This window comes from Etheostoma spectabile, chromosome 21 (genome assembly GCF_008692095.1).
Source record: "Etheostoma spectabile isolate EspeVRDwgs_2016 chromosome 21, UIUC_Espe_1.0, whole genome shotgun sequence".
In the NCBI taxonomy this organism is placed as follows: Eukaryota; Metazoa; Chordata; class Actinopteri; order Perciformes; family Percidae; genus Etheostoma; species Etheostoma spectabile.
The window spans coordinates 21,205,331-21,230,895 of NC_045753.1; the positions used below are offsets into that span (position 1 = coordinate 21,205,331).

General features: G+C 39.3%; 2 protein-coding genes across 9 annotated transcripts; both read left to right on the forward strand.

The window, feature by feature from the left end:
* The first annotated feature begins 366 nt into the window (after window positions 1–366).
* On the forward strand, window positions 367–5,811 carry LOC116671653 (major facilitator superfamily domain-containing protein 1). The gene is given in 16 exon segments (XM_074783845.1): window positions 367–564; window positions 2,449–2,549; window positions 2,710–2,772; window positions 2,775–2,824; window positions 3,056–3,111; window positions 3,200–3,343; window positions 3,434–3,592; window positions 3,707–3,822; window positions 3,953–4,053; window positions 4,260–4,371; window positions 4,476–4,613; window positions 5,155–5,183; window positions 5,185–5,258; window positions 5,261–5,291; window positions 5,390–5,501; window positions 5,614–5,811. Coding segments are annotated over 16 exon segments (1,449 nt in total). The 5' UTR covers window positions 367–542; the 3' UTR covers window positions 5,755–5,811.
* A 2,241-nt stretch (window positions 5,812–8,052) lies between these two features.
* Window positions 8,053–25,295, forward strand: LOC116671443 (actin-binding LIM protein 1). Of its 8 annotated transcripts, none has more exons than XM_032502737.1 (21): window positions 8,053–8,452; window positions 11,989–12,132; window positions 13,961–14,144; window positions 14,253–14,359; window positions 14,927–15,053; window positions 15,146–15,239; window positions 15,406–15,493; window positions 15,668–15,726; window positions 17,554–17,610; window positions 18,191–18,268; window positions 19,039–19,206; window positions 19,812–19,841; window positions 19,995–20,124; window positions 20,278–20,367; window positions 22,162–22,209; window positions 22,527–22,591; window positions 22,859–22,904; window positions 23,014–23,021; window positions 23,358–23,432; window positions 23,727–23,819; window positions 24,129–25,295. In XM_032502737.1, the coding sequence occupies exons 1-20, from the start codon at window positions 8,197–8,199 to the stop codon at window positions 23,814–23,816; spliced, it is 1,944 nt and encodes a 647-aa protein (XP_032358628.1). In that variant the 5' UTR covers window positions 8,053–8,196; the 3' UTR covers window positions 23,817–23,819; window positions 24,129–25,295. The 8 variants fall into 8 exon arrangements, with proteins under 8 accessions (XP_032358628.1, XP_032358625.1, XP_032358624.1 ...); XM_032502733.1 differs by having other exon boundaries at window positions 8,055–8,452; window positions 23,727–23,807; XM_032502739.1 differs by lacking the exon at window positions 8,053–8,452 and adding an exon at window positions 8,679–8,823 and having other exon boundaries at window positions 23,727–23,807.
* Window positions 25,296–25,565: the final 270 nt, after the last annotated feature.

A 25,565-nucleotide genomic window follows, 5' to 3' on the forward strand; every position in this document is an offset into this window, starting at 1 on the left:
TGTGTGTGTGTGTGTGTGTATATATATATATATACACAGTATATATACTGTGTATATATATACAGTATATACACTGTATATATACTATATATAATTTAATAATTATATATGTATATATATACTGCATATATATTATATATAATGTAATAATTATATATATATAATTGAATAACTATATTATAGACATTTATTTTATTATTCATCTTTGACTTTTTCTTCAACTTTTACTAAAGAAAATAATCTAATATGTTTCTCAATAAAGTCTCCAGGATAAAAAAATTTAAAAAAAAAAGAACAGAAACAATCTGCAGGGCTGCAGTGTCGCTGCGTGCGCAGATTTGCAAACGTCCCGCTGCGTCAGGGTGTGAGAAGAGACCGGAAGAGACCGATCCATGTAGTTTGTAGAGCTGCGGACACCAGCAGGAGAGTTGTAGCGGACCTCAACGTAGCCTGCTAGCCTGCTAGCCTGCCTGTTCATGTAAACAACGGTGAATAATGGGATTTGGAAGTTTTCTTTTATAGCCACTGTCCTTTTGCTCACCATGACGCAGCCGGCGGAGAAAGGTACGACTGACCATAGTTTTATTTGTCCTTAAAGTCACCAACCCTAGCATAGGCAAATTATCAAAACCTTTGTCTCGAAACCCTGCACTTCCCTGAAAAAACGGGGTCAGTGAAAGACCAAGTCAGCAGTTTATGCTTTAAGTGTCGTTAGAAGAGTTCATGTGACTAAATGGGAAGTTGTCCAAACCTTGACGTTAGCAGCAACGGTTTGCTAGTTTGTGAATGACATATGAAAAAGCTAAGTTTAGCTAAGCTAATGCTGCAGTTATTTTATTTTTTATATACACAGTTTGTTTTCCCAGTAAGGGGTAAACACCAAATTTCCCTTGGGCTGAGTTAAAGAAAATGTACAAAACCAGGGATAAACATCAGCTGGCACAATGGAAATAAATCCTGGACTTTAAGGAATTCTTAATGCAATTTAATAAATCAAATCAAGCCAAAGGTCCCCTTCCACTCAAAAATGTGCTTTTTAAAAATTATTACTTTATTAACGTTTACTATATGAATGTTTAAGCTTCACTGTGCAGAAGGAGAAGATTTTAGCTAACGTTAACACTTTATTTGGTGGTAAATCCATAACTAACACTAATTATTATTCAGAGCATAATATTAAATAACTTAATGTCTTTATAGGAATTACATCTTTTCTAAAAGTACCACGTGAGAGCCATAATAGCCAATATTATTGTTTTATTTTTTTATATTCCTTTTTTTTAGTCTATTTGTCTTGGACAATTCTTTGTAAGGTGTCCGGGTCTGTGGGACCCCTTTTCAATGTTTGCTAAAAGAAAATAATGCTATTTATTATTTTTTCTAACTCAAACTCACTGGCACACATTTTCTGTGAAGAACATAAAAAATATCTTATTTTCAATGACGGTTTACCCCCCACATAACTATAACAAATGAGGTGTTCGGGTCTACTGGACCTGAGTAATAATTAATAATTGTATGTGCAACTTAACTGTGTCCTCCTCCTAACTGGGGTGTGTGTGTGTGTGTGTGTGTGTGTGTGTGTGTGTGTGTGTGTGTGTGTGTGTGTGTGTGTGTGTGTGTGGGTGTGTGTGTGTGTGTGTGTGTGTGTGGCCTTCTGCACCTTCTATTCCCAAACAAAGTTACAAAATTGTTATTTCAGCACTTCTCTTTTTTCTGATTAAGTTCTAAGAAGTACATATAATGGACTTTTCTTATAAAGCGCTTTTAGTCCTAACGACTACTCAAAGCACTTTTACATAGCACGGGAACCATTCACTATTCACACACTGTGGCCGAGGCTGCCGTACAAGGTTCCTCCTTCTCATCAGATAAACACTCACACACATGTACACTCCGATGGCGCAGCATCGGGGCCAACTCGGGGTTCAGTGTCTCGCTCAAGGACACTTTGACATGGGACTGCAGGGACAGGGATTGAACCCCCAACCTTCTGATTGGCAGGCAACCACTGATCCACAGCTGCCCCTATATATATATTAATTAATTAATTAATAAATAAATAAATAAGCAAGCTGCACTTATGACCAAAAATCTTTTTTAACCTTTTTTATAATTGAATTTTCTTGTTTCCTCACAAAAAACAAAAATGATCAACTGATCATAAATGTGATCTCACAGGGGTAAATGGCAAACATGACCTATAAATGATGTATATATCATTGGTAATTGATTATCATTGGTTTTGTCTTCTAATGGATATTATTTGCCTGTTAAAAAAGAAGACAAAATATATAAACCAACATGCTGCTTTTGTTGTATGTGAAATACGGAAGTGTCCGGTGGTGTTGGTATCTTGTCCGTGTTTTAGACTGACTTTCATAGTGAAGTTAGACTCCAGGAGGAACATATTGATCCAGTCTTTATGCTATTTTATTTATTTTACAGTCTATTACCGCTTTGTGGTGCTGTTCTTCAACTGTCTGTTGACATTTGGCTCTTACTTCTGCTTCGACATCCCCAGTGTTTTGCAAGATCAGTTCCAAGGGGTAAGTAAGAGGTGCAGACCAATGTAAAGAAATCATCAGTATTGAATGATATCTCCACATTACCTCAACAGCATCATTGTAGTCTGGTGTCAAAAGTCCAAAAGCTGTTCCTCAGTCTGGGGCTAGTTCGATGATAATTTAGCTTCCCCTCCTGTTACAGAACCGAAATGTCCACGCAACAGTGATCAATGGGACAGTGGACTGTGTGTGGGTGGGATTGGGGGATTTGAACCCCCTCAGCAGTACAATCTTCATATGGCATCTTATGCTTGGACGTACGTACGCGCACACACACACACACACACACACACACACACACACACACACACACACACACACACACACACACCACCACCCACACACACACACACACACACACACACAACACACACACACACACACACACACACACACACACCACCCACACGACTGCCTGTCATCTACTGAAACATGACTTATCAGAAAATAGCTACATAGCACCAACTGCTCTTCTCTCCTACCAACAGGAATGCAGTAGTGGTGATCATGGCTGGGTTCCTGATTGATAAATTAGGAAACCGCTGTAAGTCTGTCAATATCTTCTCTGCAAATCAAACAACTGAATTACGGTAACTCATGGTAAATGGATTGCCCTTTCCTCCTCTCTGCAGTTGGAGTATTTCTGTTCTCATTTCTGTGTGTTTTGGGCTCGTCCCTGTTTGCTCTGGGTTCCCACTTTGAAGGATCTCCCTATCTGCTGCCGCTTATGCTCACTGGCCGACTACTGTTTGGATCAGGCAATGGATCTCTCACCAGTAAGGCCACTTTCCAAAAAGTACCACTCTTTGCGGTGTCCACTCAGAGGAATGTTCTTAAACCACTCTTCTCATGTACTTCCTTACTAGTTGTTCAGAACCGCATCACAGCCTTCTGGTTCAAAGGGAAGGAACTGGCCTTGGCTTTCGGTCTGACCCTGGCTTTCTCTCGCCTGGGTTCAGTCCTGAACTTCTTCCTCACCCAGAGGTTTGAAGAACAATATGGCATACAGTGGACACTCTGGGGTGGTAAGTCCTAAATGGAGGGGATAGAAACATCAAGGTTCATGGCATGACTAAATAATAGCAAAATGTTAAAAAAGAAGGTTTAATTAAGAGTGTTTCCCACATGATGCTTTCCAGGTACCCTACTGTGTGTGCTCGGCTTTGTATGTGCCGTTGTAGTCAGTGCCCTGGACAAGATCGGAATGAGGCAGCTGGGTCTTGACGGCGCCATCCGAGAGGAGTCCCGCAAAGTGGTACGAACATTATCTTTTAAGAAAACCTGTTTCAAACATCATTTTAAAGTGCAAGAATACTGCAGACGGAGTATCTGACCTCAGTTCTTCTGTTGTGCGTGTGTGTGCGTGTGTGTGTGTGTGTGTGTAGAGGATTCAGGATGTGAAGCTCCTGTCGCTAAGATACTGGCTGCTGGTGCTCACCATCATGTTCTTCTACAATGGCATCTTTCCGTTCATCGCAGATGCTAGGTAGAGCTATTAACTCTCAACACGTGCACATTTCTCAGGGTTAAAGTGGAGTTTTGAAGGTCATTTAACAGTCTGAAAACACTTTTATGGAAAGAATTCCTTCGGGATGGGTATATATTATTATAAAACCACTGTATCGATATGAACATAGTCCAGACAAAAGAATAATTTAGTAGTAACATGCTGCTGTTTTTCCTCTTGTTCAGTAAGTTCATTCAGGATAAGTACAATGGCTACAGTCAGAAGGAGGCGTCCTATATCGCCGGGGCGGTTTATGACAGCTCACTGGTCCTCTCAGCCAGCGTGGGCATTCTCATAGTAAGTATCTAGAACCTAAACCTGTTTCTAAACTCTTCAAAAATCTGGCTTATGAAGCAATATAAAATAAATGGGTGCGTTGGTGACATAGTCTTGTGTTCCAGGATTTTGTGGGTCTGCGGGGCATTTTTGCATTGGCGTGTGCCATCCTCACGCTGCCTGTGTTTGGACTCCTGGCCTTCACCTTTGTCCCTCCCCTCGTCTCCACCATATGGCTGGGAGTCACCTACTCCTTCGCTGCTGTGAGTCAAAGACAAAGCCATTGTTTTAACATTTCAATTTCAATTTGCCCCCCTAGTAAAATTTTAAATAAGTGAATGATTTGTCTTATTCTTTCTCAATTGTGTGTGTGTGTGTGTGTGTGTGTGTGTGTGTGTGTGTGGGTGATGTAGGGTGTGCTTGGGTGTGGTGGTGTGTGTGTGGTGGGTGGTAGGGTGTGTGTGTTGTGTTTGCTGGTGTGTGTTGGTTGTGTGTGTGTGTGTGTTTGTGTGTGGTGTGTGTGTGTGTGTGTGTGTGTGTGGTGTGTGGTGTGTGTGTGTGTGTGGTGTGTGTGTGTGTGTGTGTGTGGTGGGTGTGTGTGTGTGGTAGTGTGTGTGTGTGTGGTGTGGTGTGTGTGTGTGTGTGTGTGTGTGTTGTGTGTGTGTGGTGTGTGTGGGTGGGTGTGTGTGTGGTGTGTGTGGGTGTGTGTGTGTGTGTGTGTGGTGGGGGGTGGGTGGTGGGTGGGTGGGTGGGTGTGTGTGGTGTGTGTGTTATTTTAATTGAAACTATCTGTGCTGTATTCAGGCAAGCATGTGGCCGTCGTCTATTCCCTTGTTTACCTCAGGCGACTCTTGGAACAGCCATGGTTGGCTACCTCCAACAGATGGTTGGGATTGGGGTGTCCAATTTGGTGTTGGGCAGATTTTGGGCACCAAGTCTAGGTAGGAATACTTCAGATTCAGCTCTCATTGCAGTGCACTTGATGGCATGCTACATGTAGGGATTTACTTACCTTCGTGTTTCTCCATTTCCCGGCCAGTGAAACAAAAATTCCGTTGTGGCGTTGGCAGAGGATGATGATCTTCATGTTGGCCAACACCATCGCCTGCATCATCACCTCGGTGCTGCTCAACATGGTCGACCACAGACAGGTCAGACATCTCCTAGCCTGTATAGCATAATATGTATGTGCTGCATGTGTCTATTGTCAGCTGACTTCAGCACAGGATGCAGCATGTTCAGTTCCGATTTGTTTCTCTGCAGGGCGGGATCCTGAACAAGACGACCAAGAAATCGGAGCAGGCAGAGAGAGACTCCGACAGAGAGCCGCTCAACCCGGGAGAGGAAGAGCAGGATGAGGATGAGGAGGAGGAGGCGGTCAGATCTCGTTCTCTCAACTCTTAAGTTTTGGTTACACACACTACTCAAATATGAACATTTCTCTCTCTTTTTATTTGTATAGCGAAAGAGAAATGTTATATATATACTGTATTTGGTTTTATATGTAGCAGTTTTCAAATTGAACTTGGTTTATTGCACACCTCACTGAAACCACCTTGCTTCTCCATACTGTATCAACAACAACAGATAATTTAAACAGCATTTAACAACAAAATGGTGTTATTTATTACATGTGAACCACGTATTGCAGATTTTTTAGTAATACAGGAAAAGAAAAACACAATTACTCAAAAAAAAACCCATCAAAACTATATTTTTATCTTTTAACTTTTTTCCAGTTAATCTGAGATGAAACACATTCTATCAGTAATCTCATCCAATATCAAATGTACTGCCATAACTGACAGTGAGGTCACTAAATAATTTTAACATATTTTTAACATTCATGTCTCAAAAAAAATTCAATGACTGTGTTTTTACAATTTTTTTAATGAAAGTATTTGTACATCCAATCTGTTTGTTCATGGTTAAAGATGTCACTGTGTACTACTTAAAGAAGGGAATTTGATATATCACATTGCCAAAACGGCAACAAATAAAGTGCTTTTTAGCATTGCATTCTGTGCTACAAGTCTATTTATAAAAAAAAAAAAAAAAAAAGCTTGATACCTACACGCTTGCTTGGTACATGTTAGTTAGTTAGTTAGAACGCAGGAAATTCCGCCGGATGCATTTAATTTTTGCCGATTTCCGTTTCCTTCCACTTTATTTTTTTATGGAATTATGAACTCCGGTGAATGTAGGACTACGGTTAACTGCTCCTCAGATCTCTGCAGGGTAAATCAAGACAACTAGACTATTTGTCCAATCTGAGTATTCTCTCGCACAACTATTTTGCTGTTGCTCCGTCCGGCACTAAACGATTGTGATTGGTTTAAAGAAATGCCAATAAACCAGAGTTTGTTTTCCTCCCATCCCCAAATGCTATGTGGAGTAGCGCGTTGGAGTACAGGTTGACCAACATAACCAGTGTAATGTTTTTTCTAAATACTCAGCACATCATTTTTAGCACTAGGGGGAGCTCTTTACACATTTGTTTGAAGTGGATCGACTACAGCTCATGTCGTATTAGGGTGGTATTGTAAAGATTTGAGTGTTTTTCCCAATGGCTTTTACTTCAACTCTTTAGGTCCCATATCCAACCTTCTATTTTAGGTACCTGAATTCTTAGTACCTACTTAGTGTGGGGATTTTGGGGGAGCTAGTCGTAATAACAGCGCTGTCAACAATTGCAAGAATGTGGGCTACTTCATAGCGTAAATTGTTTTTCTTGTTCACACTAATGTTACTGCTCATCTTAAAGCCTGTACATATTCCTTGCTGTCTAATTTGTGCCAACTTATATTGCTGTTTTAGTAGTTTTACCACTACCATTGATTAATAGCCATCGTTCATTATTTCTGAAAATGTAATATTTCAAGCTGAAGTAAAATGCAGGAGAACATACTAATCCTCTAAAATGATACAGACAGGCACCAATTTATTGTTGGTGAGTCTACTTAAAAAAAAAAAAAAAATTTAGGTGAAGTATTTTGAGTATTTTAACAGTAAAATGTTACCTGTTAAAGCTTGTGCTTTCAATCAACTTCCGTCTATTTTCCCATATAATCAACACACTGTTACATCTGAGCAGATTTTAGCATTGGCATTTGTTAAATGCAGATTAGAGAGTGCCTAAACTGACCTAGACAGACTTGTCTTTCCTTAAATAATGCTGTAGTCCTCAAATACTTAAAGATACAGCCAGATTCAGGGTGTCAAACATCCTGTCCCTGACTCTGTGCCAGGTTAAATGTTCTAAAGCTAAGCTTGCAAAAGACTGCCGTCCATGTCGAATAACAGATTACTGAGAGGGAGGAAAAAAGCAATCCCATGTTCAATATTTGCAGTCAGAGGGTCATAAAAGGTTCCCGAAAATTATTTTTTTGCTGTCCAGCTGGCTCTTGTATTTGGCCATTATCCAACCAAAAATCAGACATTTACTGAAGATTTAGACTTTAACTGGATGATAAAATACAGCTCATAATCCTCAGTGTCTCAGTGCCCCAATCATTAGATTATTAGAATGATGCATCCTATTTGTTAGTTAAAGTTAAAGTCACTGGAATGGAGGGAAGACAGTTACCTCATTAGTTATTAGACACTTCCTCGAACTCAGATCCTCCACCATGAAGATAAACCCTAAAAATATACCTTACTTAATCTTCTTAAGTGACGTGTGGTAGGAGTTAGTCTCTGACTGCCTGATAGACAATACTCTCACACGCTGACTCAGTCACAAAGTCAGACAGAGCAACAGAGGGCTTTAATATCTTGAAATCTGCTTTATGCTTTATTGCTCGGAGTCTATCTGCAGCCTTAACTGTGGACGAAAGCCTTGACAGCATGAGCATGTCCAGCCTCCTCACCCTCAGCAACCTGGGAAAGATCTGCGGCTCCAGCCACAGCAATGAAATGGTAGTATTGGACCGGGTCAAGAGGAAAAACTCAGTCAGGCGAATGTCAATTATTGAAGATGGTGAAATTGCAGAGGTTCTCTACCTTATTCCTAAACAGTCCATGATGGAGCAGCTGCCTTTCATCAACCCCAACGACTACCTCCTGTGTGAGAAGTTGGACGGTATTCCTGCAAAGATGTCTGGTAATGAATAGTTTACTTACTTCCTTATGTGGTTGCTTGGTGCTAAGTTGTTCTACTAATGACTTGTCATTACGATCTATGATTTACCCAGAGAAATTTAAATTATTCAAAACAATATGTCTGGGATTCAAATACTCTCTTGTTCAGCATGGTGGGAGAGAATGGTTCTTTACACTTCCCCTGCTGTTCCCTTTAGAACACACACACACACACACACACACACACACACACACACACACACACACACTCCTGCCCTCTGTGTTTTGGACCACCCCCTTCCCCATGGACCAGCAGCCCAGTTAGTTCTTCTCCTCACTCTGATCCGCTGCAGTGAGCAGACGCGTGGAAACCAACTGTCATGAAAGAGAAAGGTAGACTTTTTTTTTTTTTTGCGTGTGTGTGGTGTAGAGGATGAGAAAGTGGAAGTGTCCCTGCTTTTGCTTTATGTTTGTCTTTACATAGTGATGATTCATTAGCAACTTGATTGGGATATTTGATTGTTTTAGAGGTCAGAACAAATATTGCTTATGTTATGACTTCGTCATATGACCTGCTCCTGCATATAGTGCGGTCTTGTGTTATACTGTACAGAGTTATTACAAACCTTGTCTGAACCACATATCATTTGTAATCTGTAATCTCTTAGCAAACAGTAATGATTCTTAAACCTTTCCCGAATCTAGAACCTGAATTTGGAGATAACAACTGTGGTTGCCAAGTGGGGAAAAGTGCAATCCCAGCTGTTTCAGCTAATCATGGAGCATTGTGGGGGCTTAAGACCAGCATGTGATTTTAGCAATAAGTCTGAATTAATCAGTGCTTCACTCTGATTATTCTATTTAGCTGCAACAAGGAACTCAGTCACAGTCAGAGGAAAGTAACCCCACTCATTTCACTAAACAAGAGTCTGCTGATATTAAATCCTCCTTAGTTTGCTGTCCTCATGAAACTCCTGCTCCACTGATACTGAATAGAAGTATTTTTTACATCTTTTTTCATAGCATGTACACACGACAAGTGCTATTGCACACTATCTAAAATTAGTCAAGTGCGTTCTAAATGGGATATGTGAATGAAAGAGACCCTGACACTCCAATTGCGTTTCTGGCAAACTAGGGGGTGTTCCTGCTGCTGAATGATTGTAGTAGTCTTTGTACTGTACCTTAAAAAGCATTTAAGACTGTTGAAAGCTCTAAAGTCAATTATTAACGATTATTAACACACCTAGCATGACCAAAAACAGCTTGTAGTCCATGTAACACATATATGTACGTATACTATTCAAAACCAATGATATGACCTCATTGTATGGCTAAATGTGTAGTCCTGTTGTATATTAAGCATAGTTTACATTTTATTACTTTGTGAGGTATATTTAAACATAAAAGATTCTGAAGACTTAAAATAGACCCTACCTCACTCCTTACCCACACAGATGCAGGTTTCCATAGCTGTACATAGTGGGTTATGTGATTAGCTGTCTGTCTCAGGTTTCTCTCCATTTGTTGTCTTTCTAAATCTACCATTCGCTAATACTTGACACTATATCAGCTTCACATTCTGGGAGAGATCAAGAAAGAGCGGAGGGCATTTTGGACTATTGAAATATTTCAACCGGAGGTCTCCACACATGGGTTTTACCATTAACACAAGCACACATTATCCTGTATACTTTATATGCAGAATAATACCATACACATATTGTATAATGGATTGCTGTACACACAATAAAATGTAGGGTAGCGGGTCCTTCTCCATCAGTCAATTTGCAACAAAACCATTTCTAAACAGTGTGCGTCTGTGATGTTGTGTTGGCATCACAGCAAATATCTGAGACGTTCTAGGACAAAGGCCAGTTTGGCAGTGTTTTCAGTCAATGTTGGAGTGTAATGGATAAAGGATTGGGTTACAACATTCCCACCAGGATTTTGTCAAGTTTGGCAGAAATAACACTTATTTTTAATAACTAACTTACTTTTTTTAAATTTTTTAGATCAGATTTTATGCGATTACTAGCACAGACAATGTTCGACTAACTGCTCTTCTATTGGCAGGAATATTCTCAAAATGTCATCAATAAAATTGCCAAGAATGAGCGTAATCAAAGCCTTTCTCCTCTTTCTGTAAGACCAAAACTGCTTTTTGCTTTCATGGAAAGATACAGTAAAATATGTATAGTTTGTTGTTTGCAACAATCATAAGCCTGCTCTAAAGCTGAAATATTTACTTTTTTTATTACTTCCCCTGCACTTTTGTTTTTGTTCTGTTAGTGTGTTCTGTTTTGGTTAAAGAAGACACAACTCATACATATTAGTGTGTTGAGGTATATAAAGTATATCCAGTGAAGCTGTAAGGGTTAATATGTGAATTTGTTACAACTTTCCACGTGGCAAAACTGTATATCCCAAAAAGAAAAGATGAAGACTGTGTGTTCGTTCATCTATTTGTGTGCTGGATGTCCACACAGCGCTCTTGAGTCTCAACGTGCCACATTCTTTCCCCTCTCTCCTCTGCTAATCACATTCAAGACCTCTCAAGTGGGCTGTGATTAGATTCTACAGGCATCTACTGCTTCTGCCGCCATATAAACATGACCGTGACAGAAGGAGAAGGAATGAGGTTTTTGCTACAGTATGAGATTAGGTTGGCTCATGTAGAATACTGTTACTGATGTAATTGTAAGATTCAATGTGAGAAATAATGGCTTCCTCGAGCTGTTGTCTGTCTTTGTGAGACACTACAGATTAGTGTGTGTGTGTGTGTGTGTGTGTGTGTGTGTGTGTGTGTGTGTGTGTGTGTGTGTGTGTGTGTGTGTGTGTGTGTGTGTGTGTGTGTGTGTGTGTGTGTGTGTGTGTGTGTGTGTGTGTGTTTGCACATTTAGTTATGTAAGCGCTCCCTAAGGCAGAAAAGTATACACCTTTTAGAAGTATTTGAAAATACGTTGTGACCAAAAAGGCCTACATATAATGACATTAACCTAGGCTTTACTTTGTGTTTATTCCTAATTAATAAATGTTAGCATGCTAACACACAAGCATATAATATGGTAAGTAATATTTAAGTAATGTTTGCCATGTTTAACCCAGTAAACAGTATAACTGCTAAACAGCAGCATGTTAGCATTGTCTTTTTCCCATTTATTGTAACAGGCCGCTTTGCTAAATCAACCAGAACTTTGAACTCTTCCACTTTCCTTACATGATAAAACAACAACTAGCAGAGATGCAGCCTACTTTCTGAGAGTGTAGAAGTTACTAACATGGGGTTACATTTCTGTTGAGTGGCAGTTTTTTTTAAAAGAAGTAGGCAAAAAATAGTTTATGAAGACTTTCCCCTTTCAGGTACTGTAAGATGACATTTTATATGGCATGCAGATAGGCAGACTGAACTGATTAATGTACAATATTTTTTTATTTGACAGGGACAGCGTCCTAGCTGCACCAGAGTTAGCTATAAGCTCATTTACATCTGAAGTCCCTGGGCAGGGAACAGAGAATAACATATCTCTTAAAAATAATTTCCTTGCTCTCCTGTAGTGCTACATGCTCAGGATGGCTGCCACCCATGCTCTCCACGGGGGAAGCGGGTCATCCAGTGCTTCAGGTGTGGGGAGCCATGCAAGGGAGAGGTGCTGCGAGTCCAGACCAGCTACTTCCACATTAAGTGCTTTACCTGCAAGGGTTTGTACCATCAATACATGCATGTTTAAACAATCCTGCAATCTGTCAGAATTGACTTATGTTGGTAGGATCCCTGTAGGTGTTTAAATTTGGACATTTGGGAAGCTTGAGATCAATCCAATTGACAGAATTCCCCATGTGGAGTGGAGATGAATTGGTGGCTGCCTTGAAAACATGTTGGGACTGAATTCCTGACTTTTGCTCCAAATCACTTCTTGAAATAAGGCTGCTCTGTAACAGGAATGTCATCACAGGCCTAATAATACAGTTGTCAATTTGATCTGGCACTGTTCATTGGGAGTAGTGTACTGTGGTGGGGTTTGGATTATAAATTAGGTGATTAGACTCATTGTTAATTTCCAGTTAAATTAAAGCATGTGATTAACGGGGCAGCCTCTAGCTCACCCAGTAAAAGCGTTTGCCCCATGTTTGCTGAGTATGCTGCGTGTCACCCCCCCCATCATGTCTATCCACTGTCACTAAAAAATAAAGGGAAAAGCCCCCAAAAATAATCTTTAAAACATGTATTAACAATTTTACATGAAAGCAGTAAAGTAACAGTTGACCCTTTAGGTGGCATTAAAACACATTGTTTTCAGTAGGTCAGTTTTAAATTGAGCAGAACTTGCTGGCCATTCATTAGCTGGCCTGCTGATGCAATCAGATTCAATTTATTACAAAATATTCTGCGTCTACAATGGGCCGTTGTGAAAACCTCCTCGGGTTGTCAGACAGTCATTCACCGGTTACTCTGTTTTGGAGAAAAACATATTTACTCATTAGGCTATTGTTCCAGACTAATCGAAAGTGACAAGCTTCTTGTGTTGATGCCCTTTCATCGCATTGGGACTGTGTTTACAGCACAGAGGAAACAAAGAGACTTTCAGAGCAGAGAAGCCTGCAGTATTTTGACAGTGGGAGGACATGGGGATCGATGGGCTCTGTGGGCTTCATTGAATCAGAATTTGCCGCAAAATGTTATACCTTGACTGTGAAAAAATGGTAATTCAGATAACCTTTTTTTGTTTTAGTGATCCATGTTATTCCCCATTAAGTTTATTTTCTTCCAAAGTAAATGAAACATAATGGTACAGACAGAAGGGGAATAACAATTTTCTCAGTGCTAACACTTATTTTATGTATTTATGACCATCAGAAGATAAGTAAAGATTCATTATCAAAGTTATTTCTCAATCACAGAGGAATGTAGACATGTTTGTGTGTGTTTTATTATGATTTAAAAAAAAATAGTCATTTTTAAGTATTTGAAAAAAAAAACCATATGTTGCAAGTGAGTGGGACAGGAATAGAGCAGCATAAATCGGTCCTTGGCATCTCTGTGCATTCTGTCGTGGCAGGTTCAGAAGGACGGTGTCGTAAACGGGTGTATCGAATGACAACAAACAAGCTGGGAAAAAACACTGCCTCCCTGTCAGTAACTTGTCAAACACATAAACACTTCAGAAACCCTGGCAGAATCATGAGGTCAGAAAGCCCAAATAGCAAATGTCTCATCTCTATGATGGATTACTGGATGACAACAGCCTGAACAAAGGTGACAATTTAAACTGTAAATTCATAGTTATTCATCCAAATAAATTAAAATCAAATGTATACAGACCAGATGTCTTATAGAAGAAGTTACAAATACCTTGTCTCAAGTACACAACAAATTCAGGTAAAAGGCAACTTAAGGTAACCAATACACATATAGAGAAAGAAAACTTGGCTATTTAAGGTCGGGCTATTATAGGGTCAAAAGGTTAGGTAATACAAATGTAAAGGATAGATTATTGCAGATTTAATGGTTTGTGTTGTCTGTGTGCAGTGTGTGGCTGTGACCTGGCTCATAGTGGCTTCTTCATGAAGAACAGTGACTACCTCTGCCCGCTGGACTTCCAGAGACTTCACGGCACGCTCTGCAACAACTGTGGGGAATTTGTGGAGGGACAGGTGGTCACAGTTTTGGGGAAGACTTACCATCCAGCCTGCTTTGTGTGCACCGTTTGCAAGTAATTGTAAAAAAAAATTAAAAAAAACATTTTGGGCGTTTGGAGGCAGAATAACCAATTTCTTTTTCAAAGTTAGATGGCAAACCTCTGTCTCTTTCTGTTTCTCAGACAGCCCTTTCCTGCAGGGGATTGTGTCACCTTCAGCGGAAAGGACTGCCTCTGTCAGCGCTGTATCCAACCCGCGTCTCCTACTAACGGCATCAGCTCTTCCAGTAGTAAGTGCACTCTTGTAGGATTTTGTCTCTCAGCAAGGATCCAGTTTTCATATCAAAATTATTTATTATTGAAGCTTTAAAATACACCCAATACTTTGATCCCAAGCTGAAATAATCAGACAGTGGATTGCACTGAATATAATACCACTGAGTTGACATTAAAATCTGGTAATCCTCATGGGATCCTGCCAGGTCCGAGAGATGCAGTAGAACTCAGCTCTCAATCTCATCTTTGACCTTATGCACCGTACAACTATACATAGGAAAGGGATAAATAGAGTATCCAGACTCATAAAGCCTCTGGATTAAGAGGGTTTAGGACCATACAGAAAGATACTTATTTAAAAGCAAATCTACAGGAAACAGCACAGCTACTCAACTAGTTCACATGTATATGCAGAAATAATTAAGAAGAATGGAGGGTTTTCTTAATGTGTGTGTGTGTGTGTGTGTGTGTGTGTGTGTGTGTGTGTGTGTGTGTGTGTGTGTGTGTGTGTGTGTGTGTGTGTGTGTGTGTGTGTGTGTGTGTGTGTGTGTGTGTGTGTGTGTGTGTGTGTGTTTTCTCAGACTGTTCTGGTTGTGGTAGAGACATCAAGAACGGCCAGGCTCTGTTAGCCCTGGACAGCAAGTGGCACCTTGGCTGCTTCAAGTGTAAAACCTGCAGGAGAGTGCTGAGCGGGGAATATATCAGCAAGTAACTACAAATTTCTCATTCCTAATTCTTCCTCCCCTCAATTGAGTTTGTTTCTTTAACAACAATGTTTTTTTTAACGTTTTATCTTTCAGGGATGGGGTGCCCTATTGTGAGAGAGACTACCAGATTCAGTTTGGGGTACAATGTGAAGAATGTCAGAAGTTTATAACTGGAAAGGTCCTAGAGGTAAGAAACCTTTTCTTTCAGTGAGGAGTCAGCTCCTGATTGTATCTATATTTGCATCACTTGTAATTTAGATTGAGATTTTGTGACATGGCTTTTCTCAAAATGAATATTAACATGACTTGACGGTTGGTGATTCTGACACATTTATCATGATGTTCTGCTATAGGCAGGGGAGAAACATTATCACCCCAGCTGTGCGAGATGCAGCCGATGTAACAAAATGTTCACAGAAGGCGAAGAAATGTATCTGCAAGGTCAGTGTGAGAAAGTACCTGATGTGCATGAACACGCATTCATGGTGAGGATATAAATTTAGGCTTGGGTGAATATCTTAATGTCCAGTGTGCAAATGTTTTCTGTTGACTGTGTAAACTGCATTTACTTTGACATTCTGTCCTTTTTTTGTCATGATGTCCCTGTCTCTGCAGGATCAACAGTTTGGCACCCAGACTGCAGAGACAGCAACAGAACTGAGGACAGTTACATGGTAAGACCTCCTGGATGTGACATGCAAGTTAATGTGTGTTAGAAGCAGTATGCGAACACAGATTTTTCTATCATAGCTTGACATGATGTGTATATATACAGTGGGTACGGAAAGTATTCAGACCCCTTTAAATTTTTCACTCTTTGTTTTCATTGCAGCCTTTTTCCAAAAATCAAAAAAGTTCATTTTATTTCTCAGTAATGTACACTCAGCAACCATCTTGACAGAAAAAACAGAAATTTAGAATTTTTGCATATTTATTAAAAACAAAAACTAAATATCACATGGTCATAAGTATTCAGACCTTTTTTCAGTATTTAGTAGAAGCACCTTTTTGATCTAATACAGCCATGAGTCGTTTTGGGAAAGATGCAACAAGTTTTTCACATCTGGATTTGGGTTACCTCTGCCATTCCTCCTTGCAGATCCTCTCCAGTTCTGTCAGGTTGGATGGTAAACGTTGGTGGACAGTCATTTCAGGTCTCTCCAGAGATCTCAATTGGTTTAAGTCAGGGCTCTGGCTGGGCCATTCAGAACAGCCACGGAGTTGTGGTGAAGCCACTCCTTCGTTATTATAGCGGTGTGTCTTAGGGTCATTGTCTTGTTGGAGGTACCTTCGCCCAGTCTGAGGTCCAGAGCACTCTGGAAAAGGTTTTCGTCCAGGATATCCCTGTACTTGGCCGCATTCATCTTTCCCTCGATTGCAACCAGTCGTCCTGTCCCTGCAGCTGAAAAACACCCCACAGCATTGCTGCCACCACCATGCTTCACTGTTAGACTGTATTGGACAGGTGATGAGCAGTGCCTGGTTTTCTCCACACATACCGCTTAGAATTAAGGCCAAAAATGTCTATCTTGGTCCATCAGACCAGAGATTTTTTATCACCATCTTGGAGTCCTTCAGGTTTTTTTTAGCAAACTCCATGCGGCTTTCATGTGTCTTGCACTGAGGAGAGGCTTCCGTCGGGCCACTCTGCCATAAAGCCCCGACTGGTGGATTGCTGCAGTGATGGTTGACTTACTACAACTTTCTCCCATCTCCCGACGCATCTCTGGAGCTCAGCCACAGTGACCATTGGGTTCTTCTTGCCTCTCTCACCCAAGGCTCTTCTCCCAGAGCTCAGTTTGGCCGGCCGGCCAGCTCTAGGAAGGGTTCTGGTCGTCCCAAACGTCTTCCATTTGAGGATTATGGAGGCCACTGTGCTCTTAGGAACCTTAAGTGCAGCAAAATTTTTTTGTAACCTTGACCAATCTGTGCCTTGCCACAATTCTGTCTCTGAGCTCTTCAGCAGTTCCTTTGACCTCATGATTGTCATTTGCTCTGACATGCACTGTGACTGTAAGGTCTTATATAGACAGGTGTGTGCTTTCCTAATCAAGTCCAATCAGTATAATCAAACACAGCTGGACTCCAATGAAGGTGTAGAACCACTCAAGGATGATCAGAAGAATAACAGCACCTGAGTTACATATGAGGGTCACGGCAAAGGGTCTGAATACTTAGGACCATGTGATATTTCAGTTTTCTTTTTTAATAAATTTGCAAAATTTCACATTTCTGTTTTTTTCTGTCCAAGATGGGGTGCTGAGTGTACATTACTGAGAAATAAAATGAACTTTTTTGATTTTTGGAAATGGCTGCAAATGAAACAAAGAGTAAAAATTTAAAGGGGTCTGAATACTTTCCGTACCCACTGTATATGTATATATGTATGTGTATATACATACACAAAAACCTTTCAAAATAGCTGTTACTATCCAGCTACTGTAATTACTGTTACAAGGAGAATGCAAGTGTGATATCTTACACATTCTCTTCCTTCCCAGGTCAGCAGGCCAAAAACACCTTGTCTTGATTTCTTTTTCCCCACACATAAACTGAAGGTCAATATTGTGAGCGGGCTCGCCGTTTGCACTGGTGGTTTCGTAGAGTGAGCAGGCTGTAATCTCACGTCTTGAGATTAACCGCACTCGCTTGCTTCACATGCAACACTTTGCTCACCAGGCTGGCCAATTAGAGCTCATGTGCTGATTCATGGACACAAAAAGAAGACCTTTTGATACAGATTCCTTTTAATCCGTTTCATTTTTGCATCCAAGAATTATTTAGAGGATCTTTTATTTTTATTGGTAGAGCAGTATGTAGTATGTACATTTCATAAATGCCTTTTAAAAACAAGTTGGCTGTAGCAAAAGGAATTTCAATGTACACCGTGATGCATGCTTGGCTGTGCTATTTCAAGTCATCTACTCATACTCGCATAATTCACAGTAATATACATCAATGTATGATGTAATGCAAAACAGAAGTCTGGCTGATATCAATGTTAGGTACAAATAAAGGTGTTTTTTCTCGAGTTAATTGCAATAAGGAACAATGCATGATGCCAGCCCCACACACTGCTGCAGGAAGTTTCCCAGCATCCTATGACTTGAACTAACGCTGTTTTTAACCCCCTTTTAGCCCACTAGATCCTCATCCGAAAGCTCCTGTTCCAGACCGGGCTCATGCACTCCGGGGAGTCCGGGTCGAACGATCTGTGTAAGTTCTTGCTTGACAACATGTGCTGAACACCTTCCATGGTGCACAATTTACCGCGGCTTGATTTACATTTTATTTATCCTTGATTCATACAGGGGACTCGCATGGACAAACTGTCTCTCTTGCAAGATGTTTCTTTTTGTAATTGAAGACAAACATTTAGGACAATAGCCAATGTGGAAAAACATTCAAATAAATTACATTAAACATGTTTCTTTAACCTTACCTTGACTGATCGGAACTAGTTTTTTTAATCTTGTGAGAAAAAATGGGATTTCAATTGTGGTTGAATGTTGAAGAGCCTTCAATTGTCTTAAATCAACCACATATTGAACAGGAATTTAGATTTATTTATTTGCTTATATCGATTTGAATTCATTGGCAATTCAGATTGATTTTGATTTTAAAAACAACCTGCTGCTTTTTGTGTCCTTGCTTTTCCTCCTTCCAGTTTATTATGATCCATAGACTGTTGGTTTGTTGTGTGGAATAGACCTTACCCCATCAAAACACCTCAAAATATGAGCCAAAAATGTACCTTTGTTATACTTAAAAGCCTGAGAAACAATTAATAGATTATAATAATAAGGTTAATCAGTCCATTTCATGTGCCAAAATCAGACCGCTTGAGGTGTTGTGGGGTTCAAGTTTTATTCCTCCCTGAAGTCATGTAATAAGCGACCTTTGACCTTTGACCTGACGTGACCCATACTGTATCTTCCACCCTCTGTCTCCCTCTATCCTGCCCTCTCCTGCTGTCCTGGTCCCAGGCAAAACTAGATAATGAGATCATTGATTACCGACACTTAGCAGCCATTCCCAGAGTCAAGGCTATATATGATATAGAGCATCCTGAAATGATATCTTATAAGTCTGTGAACAACTCATCTACTTTGGACAACAAAGACAACAGACAGGAAAAGCAAAGCCCTTCAGAGGTAACTCCATTCAATGCTCCAAGTTCTGTCCGGTGACATGTTTGTGTGCCATTGTTTTGGGGGTATTTTTCTTGGTTTGATTTATGAGTCAAACCAAGTTTGTTCTCATATTTGTGTTTGGCCCCAAAACGCAAAGATACTTATTGTGAAAAATAGACAAATGTATCTTTAAGTTTGTTTTGAAGCAATATCACTTCTACATTCACAAAACACTCTAAATATCTAGATCTATGGTACCTGCCTGAATATGGATACATGTTCTCTACTTACATTTATACGAATTTAGCTGATTCTTTTATGCAGGTCAACCACAGAATGTTTGCATACTAAATATGGAGTCAACTGATAAAAACAAACCTGGTTTGTTGCTATTTACTGTGCCATTGAGAATTCATTTAATGATCTGTGTTATAGCAATTAGAATAATTGGCTAAAAGTACCTAATAATATAATCATTTTGTTTCCTTGTGCATACATAGTGCATACTGTTAGGATGAGGTTGTTTTTCTTTTTCATATTAGTCAAGTTGGGAGATACAAGGGAATAGCAGTGTATGCTGTGTTTCTTTAATGTTTCATTCATTTATTTTTCTTCCCTTGATTTAGTCACCAGGAAACATAAATAAAACTCCGGAGATAGTTTTTTTTTGCATTAACTTTACTTAGTTAAGGTAGAGCAGAGTTACTAAAGGTAACATACAGTATGTGCCAGACACCCGTTAACATCATACATATTTAATACTCATTTTTTTTATTTGTTGTGCATTTCACACTGCTTCTTCTTTCAAGGAGAGTTTTGAAGTCAGAAAATGCATACCAACATCTCCAAGCCACAGATCTTTTGGAGTCCATGCAACACACAATCGTCACAGCTACACTCCAACTCTGTCCAGATCACCACAACACTTCCACCGGCCAGGTGAGGAGAGCGCACAAAAGTAAAATGACCTATCTTATCACCTTTTGTAGAGCTATCAGCCTCCCTCTGCTCACATGTTCTCTGCTTTACCATCCTCCCTTATCTCCTCTACCTCCGCAACTCCTTCCACTTCTTTTGTGGAATAACAAACAGGATTGATGCTTTCTCCCTCTTTGTTCTCCGGCAACAATGACACATGCCCCACTTCCCCTTTATGTCACCACTTTCTCTCTCCCACCAAAGGTAAGATCCCCTGCTCTTCTGCCACCCATTTTGCATCCCTTATACCCTCCTGGTACTACCTTAGCCTTTGTTATTTACTACTATTACTGGGGATGGCAGTAGCTCTATCAGTAGGGAGTTGGGTTGGGAACCGGAGGGTCGCCGGTTCAAGTCCCCATAAGGACCAAAGCATGGTGGTGGACTGGTAGCTGGAGAGGTGCCAGTTCACCTCCTGGGTACTGCCAAGGTGCTCTTGAGCAAGGCACCAAATCCCCTGCTTGGAGCACCTTTCCATGGGCAGCCCCCCCCCCCCCACACTCTGACATTTAGTGCATGTATAGATACTGAGCATGTGTGTGTAATTCAGGCCTGTGTGTAATAACAGAGTGAAAACATTGTAATTTCCCCTGCTGGATTAATATAGTATACATTATTATTATTAATAAAACTACTAGTTTAAGCGTTGGAAGTGTTGGAATTTATAGGAAGGATGGCACAGAGATGTGATTCACTTTACTGTTAGAACACGGAGCCATCTAGTGGTCAAAGTTCTGAGACTGTCAGTCGCCCACTTTTCACATCACATCTTACTGTGAGAGACAGTACAGGAGTTTGTGCCCCAGCAGAAAAAACACACACTATGTATGCCAGGCAGCTGCTTCCTTCAGAGAATCCACTGATCTCCTTTCTTTTCCCATTTGACAATTTTTTTTTGACAATACTTTTCTTTTTTCTTGTGCTGCCACCTCCCCCACCGTTCACTAAATTCTTGCACTGACAAACAGAATCCGTTTAAAATAGATCTGAGCAGTCATTTATAAAACTGATATGATTTATATTCCTTTGCCTGTTCCCAACTTCGCTCGCACATTCCTCTACAGCCGTGCCTATTTTAAGCAGTGCTGTAATTCTTCTAAAGCCTGTTTTATCGTGTGTGTGTGTGTGTGTGTGTGTGTGTGTGTGTGTGTGTGTGTGTGTGGTGTTTGTGTGTGTGTGTGTGTGTGTGTGTGTGTGTGTGTGTGTGAGTGAGATGTGACAAGCTCTGAACAGTAATCGGTGGCATGTGTTTTTGGTGGAAATGAAAATCACAAACAACCCACACAGCCTTGATTTCTGTATAATGAACTGTGCCTTGCTGTATTTATATCCATTTGTTTTGAGATTCTTTAAAATTCTCTTGATGATTCTTTCTGAAACTCCACAATTACATGAAATTAAATTGTATTTAGAAAAACGTTTGCTACACTCTCTTATTTTGTAAATGTAAATGAGTTGTGTGCTCATTGTGACATCACCTTTTTTGCAGTGCTGGCTTTTTTTGATAAGTGTACTACAATTACAAAAATTGTAGCACAACTACAAAGTTGTGCTACAATTTTTTTTAAATACTGCACTTTGTGCATTTTTGAGTAAGTAAATTATATGTACAGATGCTCTATAATACTGATTGTGTTCCCATTCTTTTTTCAGATAAAATATTCTCTAAACAGAAATCTAGTTTAAATGATTTTTGTAAAGTGCAATAGTTAAGGCAAAAATTGGGAGTTAAATTGCATAATTTGAACAATATCTGAAAACATTGAAATGGAAAAGGAGACAATACAGCAGGTTATTACTAACAATATATCATTTTGGGTCTGCTAATACAATGATCATCATTAGGCTGCTTTAACGAACAAATTAAAGGAACTGACAGGATTAGATTTCACTGGATTGTATGTTTATAGCATTTCATGTGACAAATAAATTGATTGATTAATTGATTTTTTTAGAATGAATAATCTGCTGATGCTGTATTCTTTTTTTCATCCGCAGATGAAGGCTTCAACATGTACAGGAGGCCTCCAATTTATAAACAGCAAGGTATAATATGACCTTTTAAAAAGTTCATTTTAACGCAGCTTGAAGCAGTTAAATATTATTTAAAAACTGCTGATTCCCATCTCAATTTGTTTTCTCACTGTACTTTACTTACTTGTACAATTTTTGTTGTGTATATATAAACATAGAGCAGTACTGAGAAGTCCGATTTACCGAACAATTAGCAAAAGGCTAAGAAAAGAACCTGAGGTGTATTCTACTCAGTAAGTCTGTTCTAATTTGGACGAAGAGTCGAGTCTGTCTGTAAGTCGCCTCCTGATTATGAACTAATCTGTCTGCTGTTTCACTTTTACATACAGATCCAAATTCCTTGACATCCCACACGTCCTCTCTGCCTGGATATGGTCGCAGTGGCCTCAATCCGGTAAGAGCGACAACACTGACACCCTATTCTCTCTTTAGCATTACAGTTCAAGGCTCAGTGACAGTCCTTTGATCCAATCAGCTGCATTTATTTTCATTTTGAAGTAGATTATTACACATCTCATGACACACAGTCACCTTCTATGTGTGTTTTTCTATGGTAGCTCTAGAAACTCACTAAAGAAACTATATGAGGTTTGTCCAACTTAGCGCACTTTATGAATAGAATAAATGTTTTTCTCCGTTTTCCTTTCCTCTTCTCATTAAGCCACGTTCAGCTGATTTCTCCCATTACAGCAGTGACAGATTCAGAGGTAACTACGTAGACATTTTTATTTACTAAATGTTATTAATCACTACAATATTTAGAAATTGAATTGTGTTGCTTGTTCTTTACCTTCTCCCTCCCTTTCTTCCTTTCAGACTTTAAGGTATGTGAGAAGCACTTTACGCAACGCTCTTCTTCCTTTCCCTGTTTGGTTTACTGCATTTCCAAAGGACTGGCCTCACCTCACTCTCTGCATAAGCATGTTTTTATGAAGTATACATTTGACTCAATTTAAACTCACAGTTGTAGATACAGTACAGCTTGCATGCAGTACTTTTTCATCAATACAGATGTGGCCCATATTACACAATTGACTCTTTAACCCCACATTTTATAAATACACTTTAATTGCACTAATTTGGCCATTTGGCTTTTAGATTTGAAGTGATTAATCCTGCCATGACATTTTCCCATTGCACGTGTTTGCTTCATTCTGTAGCTCAGCCATGACGGTCAACATCCATTAGCACCAATGGAAAGAGGAGTGTCTATGCCTAACTTGTCGGAACCAAAAGCAAGTATTGTTTGTATATTTATGTTTACTAGATCATTTCACAAAGGCTAATAGAAGCATAATCTTATATGTACCCCTGAAGGTGGAAGCACTGGTACTATAGATAGACTTCTATCCATGATAACTGTATAGGAGCTACAATATGCATGGTATTTGCATGGAACATGTTTATAACTCCATCTCATATCTCAGCATAGCTGGTAGCATAACCGTACAAAAGATTGTTTAAGTATAGCATGTGCGATAATAAACATTCAGTATGAAGCATTCTCAACCAGTTTTTGTTTCATCAAGGTCTACCCGTATGAACTGCTTGCAGTTAGTAGTAGAGGGCGAGTGAAGCTCCCCATGGATGTTGACAGAACAAGACTGGAGGTACAGTAGCATGTGAGGAAGTTTGGCAAAAGTTCAAGTGCAAAATCTTTTACAAATATTTTCCATTTCATTTTTTAAATAAATGCGAGACCTTGTATAAAATACTACACATACCATAACTAAAACTTACTTGGATGTTGATAAATTCCTTGAAAGTGGCATCATCTGCTGAAAGGTTTTCCTTAAAAACAAGACCAGGATATATTTAGTTTTAGTCAAACTTACAGTATGAGTTTTATTTTAGTACAAGAAATGCACCAAACAGATTAACTGTGCAACTTGTCCATGGTCCATTTAATTATTTTATTATTTCCTTTGCAGCGACACCTATCCCCGGACTCATTCTTTGAGATCTTTGGCATGGATAGTCAAGCCTTCAACTTACTTCCACTGTGGAAACGTAATGACATGAAGAAGAGGGCAAATCTCTTCTAAATGCTGCCTATTGCACTCATTGTTGATATGCAGTACATGTCATGTTCTGATGACCCTTTATGTTTATTTCTCTGCATTTGACACAAAAATTAGATTTTTTTTTTTTTTGCCTAAGAACTGGACACAATAGTGTGTTTCCCAGTTAGTTTCTGTAGGCTATTGTAATGAATAATGTTTGAATGTGTAATACCTCAAAACAGATAGGAACATGAGTCTTGTTGTCACCTTTGAGAGCAGACACCAGACTGTTTCAAACCAACAATTGACGTTGACTTTTGTGACATTTACCAATGCAGAAAATCTTTACGTTACTTAGGCTTAACCTTTAAGAGAATTTCCCATATACCATTCATTTAATATTTTATTACATACATATTATTATAAGATACTTCTTGAATATCTGCTCATGGGAACTACAAGATGGATCAGGATAGGCACATTAAGGATCATGTGTCAACATGTAGTTTAATGCATTAGAAATTTTACTTTTCCATTTGCCTTCTGAAAATTAAGGAATTACTGATTTCAGAACACAGTTTGAGAGTGGTTAGGGTATTTATGGTGTTTGAAGTCAGATACATTGATTCCTAAAATGGTTGTGAAGCTAGTTAAAGTTAGGTTGTCCTTATTAAAAGCCTTTGTCCATCATTACTATTACCCTTTTTGAATAATATGTCATGATACCTGATGTATGGTGCAGTGATGGGTACATAGCCTGTTATCAACCCGTCATTCTGATGCAATATATGAAAGGTCTCCCTCAATGTTGTCATTGTTACTTGTATATTATATTTTTGTTATTCAGTTGATTCTCACTTTGTTGTCTTATGGTTACACAAATGTTTAAACACAAAACTGAAAAGACAGGATTTTTATTTCACTCAATGGTCACTGAAATGTGCTTATTTATACTATAGGACTATTTAAGATGATTTGACACTTTTAACAGTTTTTGTTTTGTTTCCCTCTAACTTATCATTGCATATGTTACATTCACACTGCTGTCCGAGCACACCACCTCAATCACCCCTGAATAAAATATTTATACTTCTTACAAGTTAAATAAATGAATGTGGGTTTATTCACAGAATAAATGAGGTTGTGGATATATGATGGGGTGTTGGTTGTGATGAGCATCATTTCAGTTTTTTTTTAGTGAATCTCCCTGGAGAATATCACGGTCTGGATAAACTTGGAGGGGAAAAAAAAGAGAGACTTCAATGAATCTGTACAGAATGTGTTTCTTTGTCATGCACATTAGTCAGAAGCAGTGACAAAAGACATTGTTAAAAATATTATCTTGACTATAAAGCAGCTGAAATT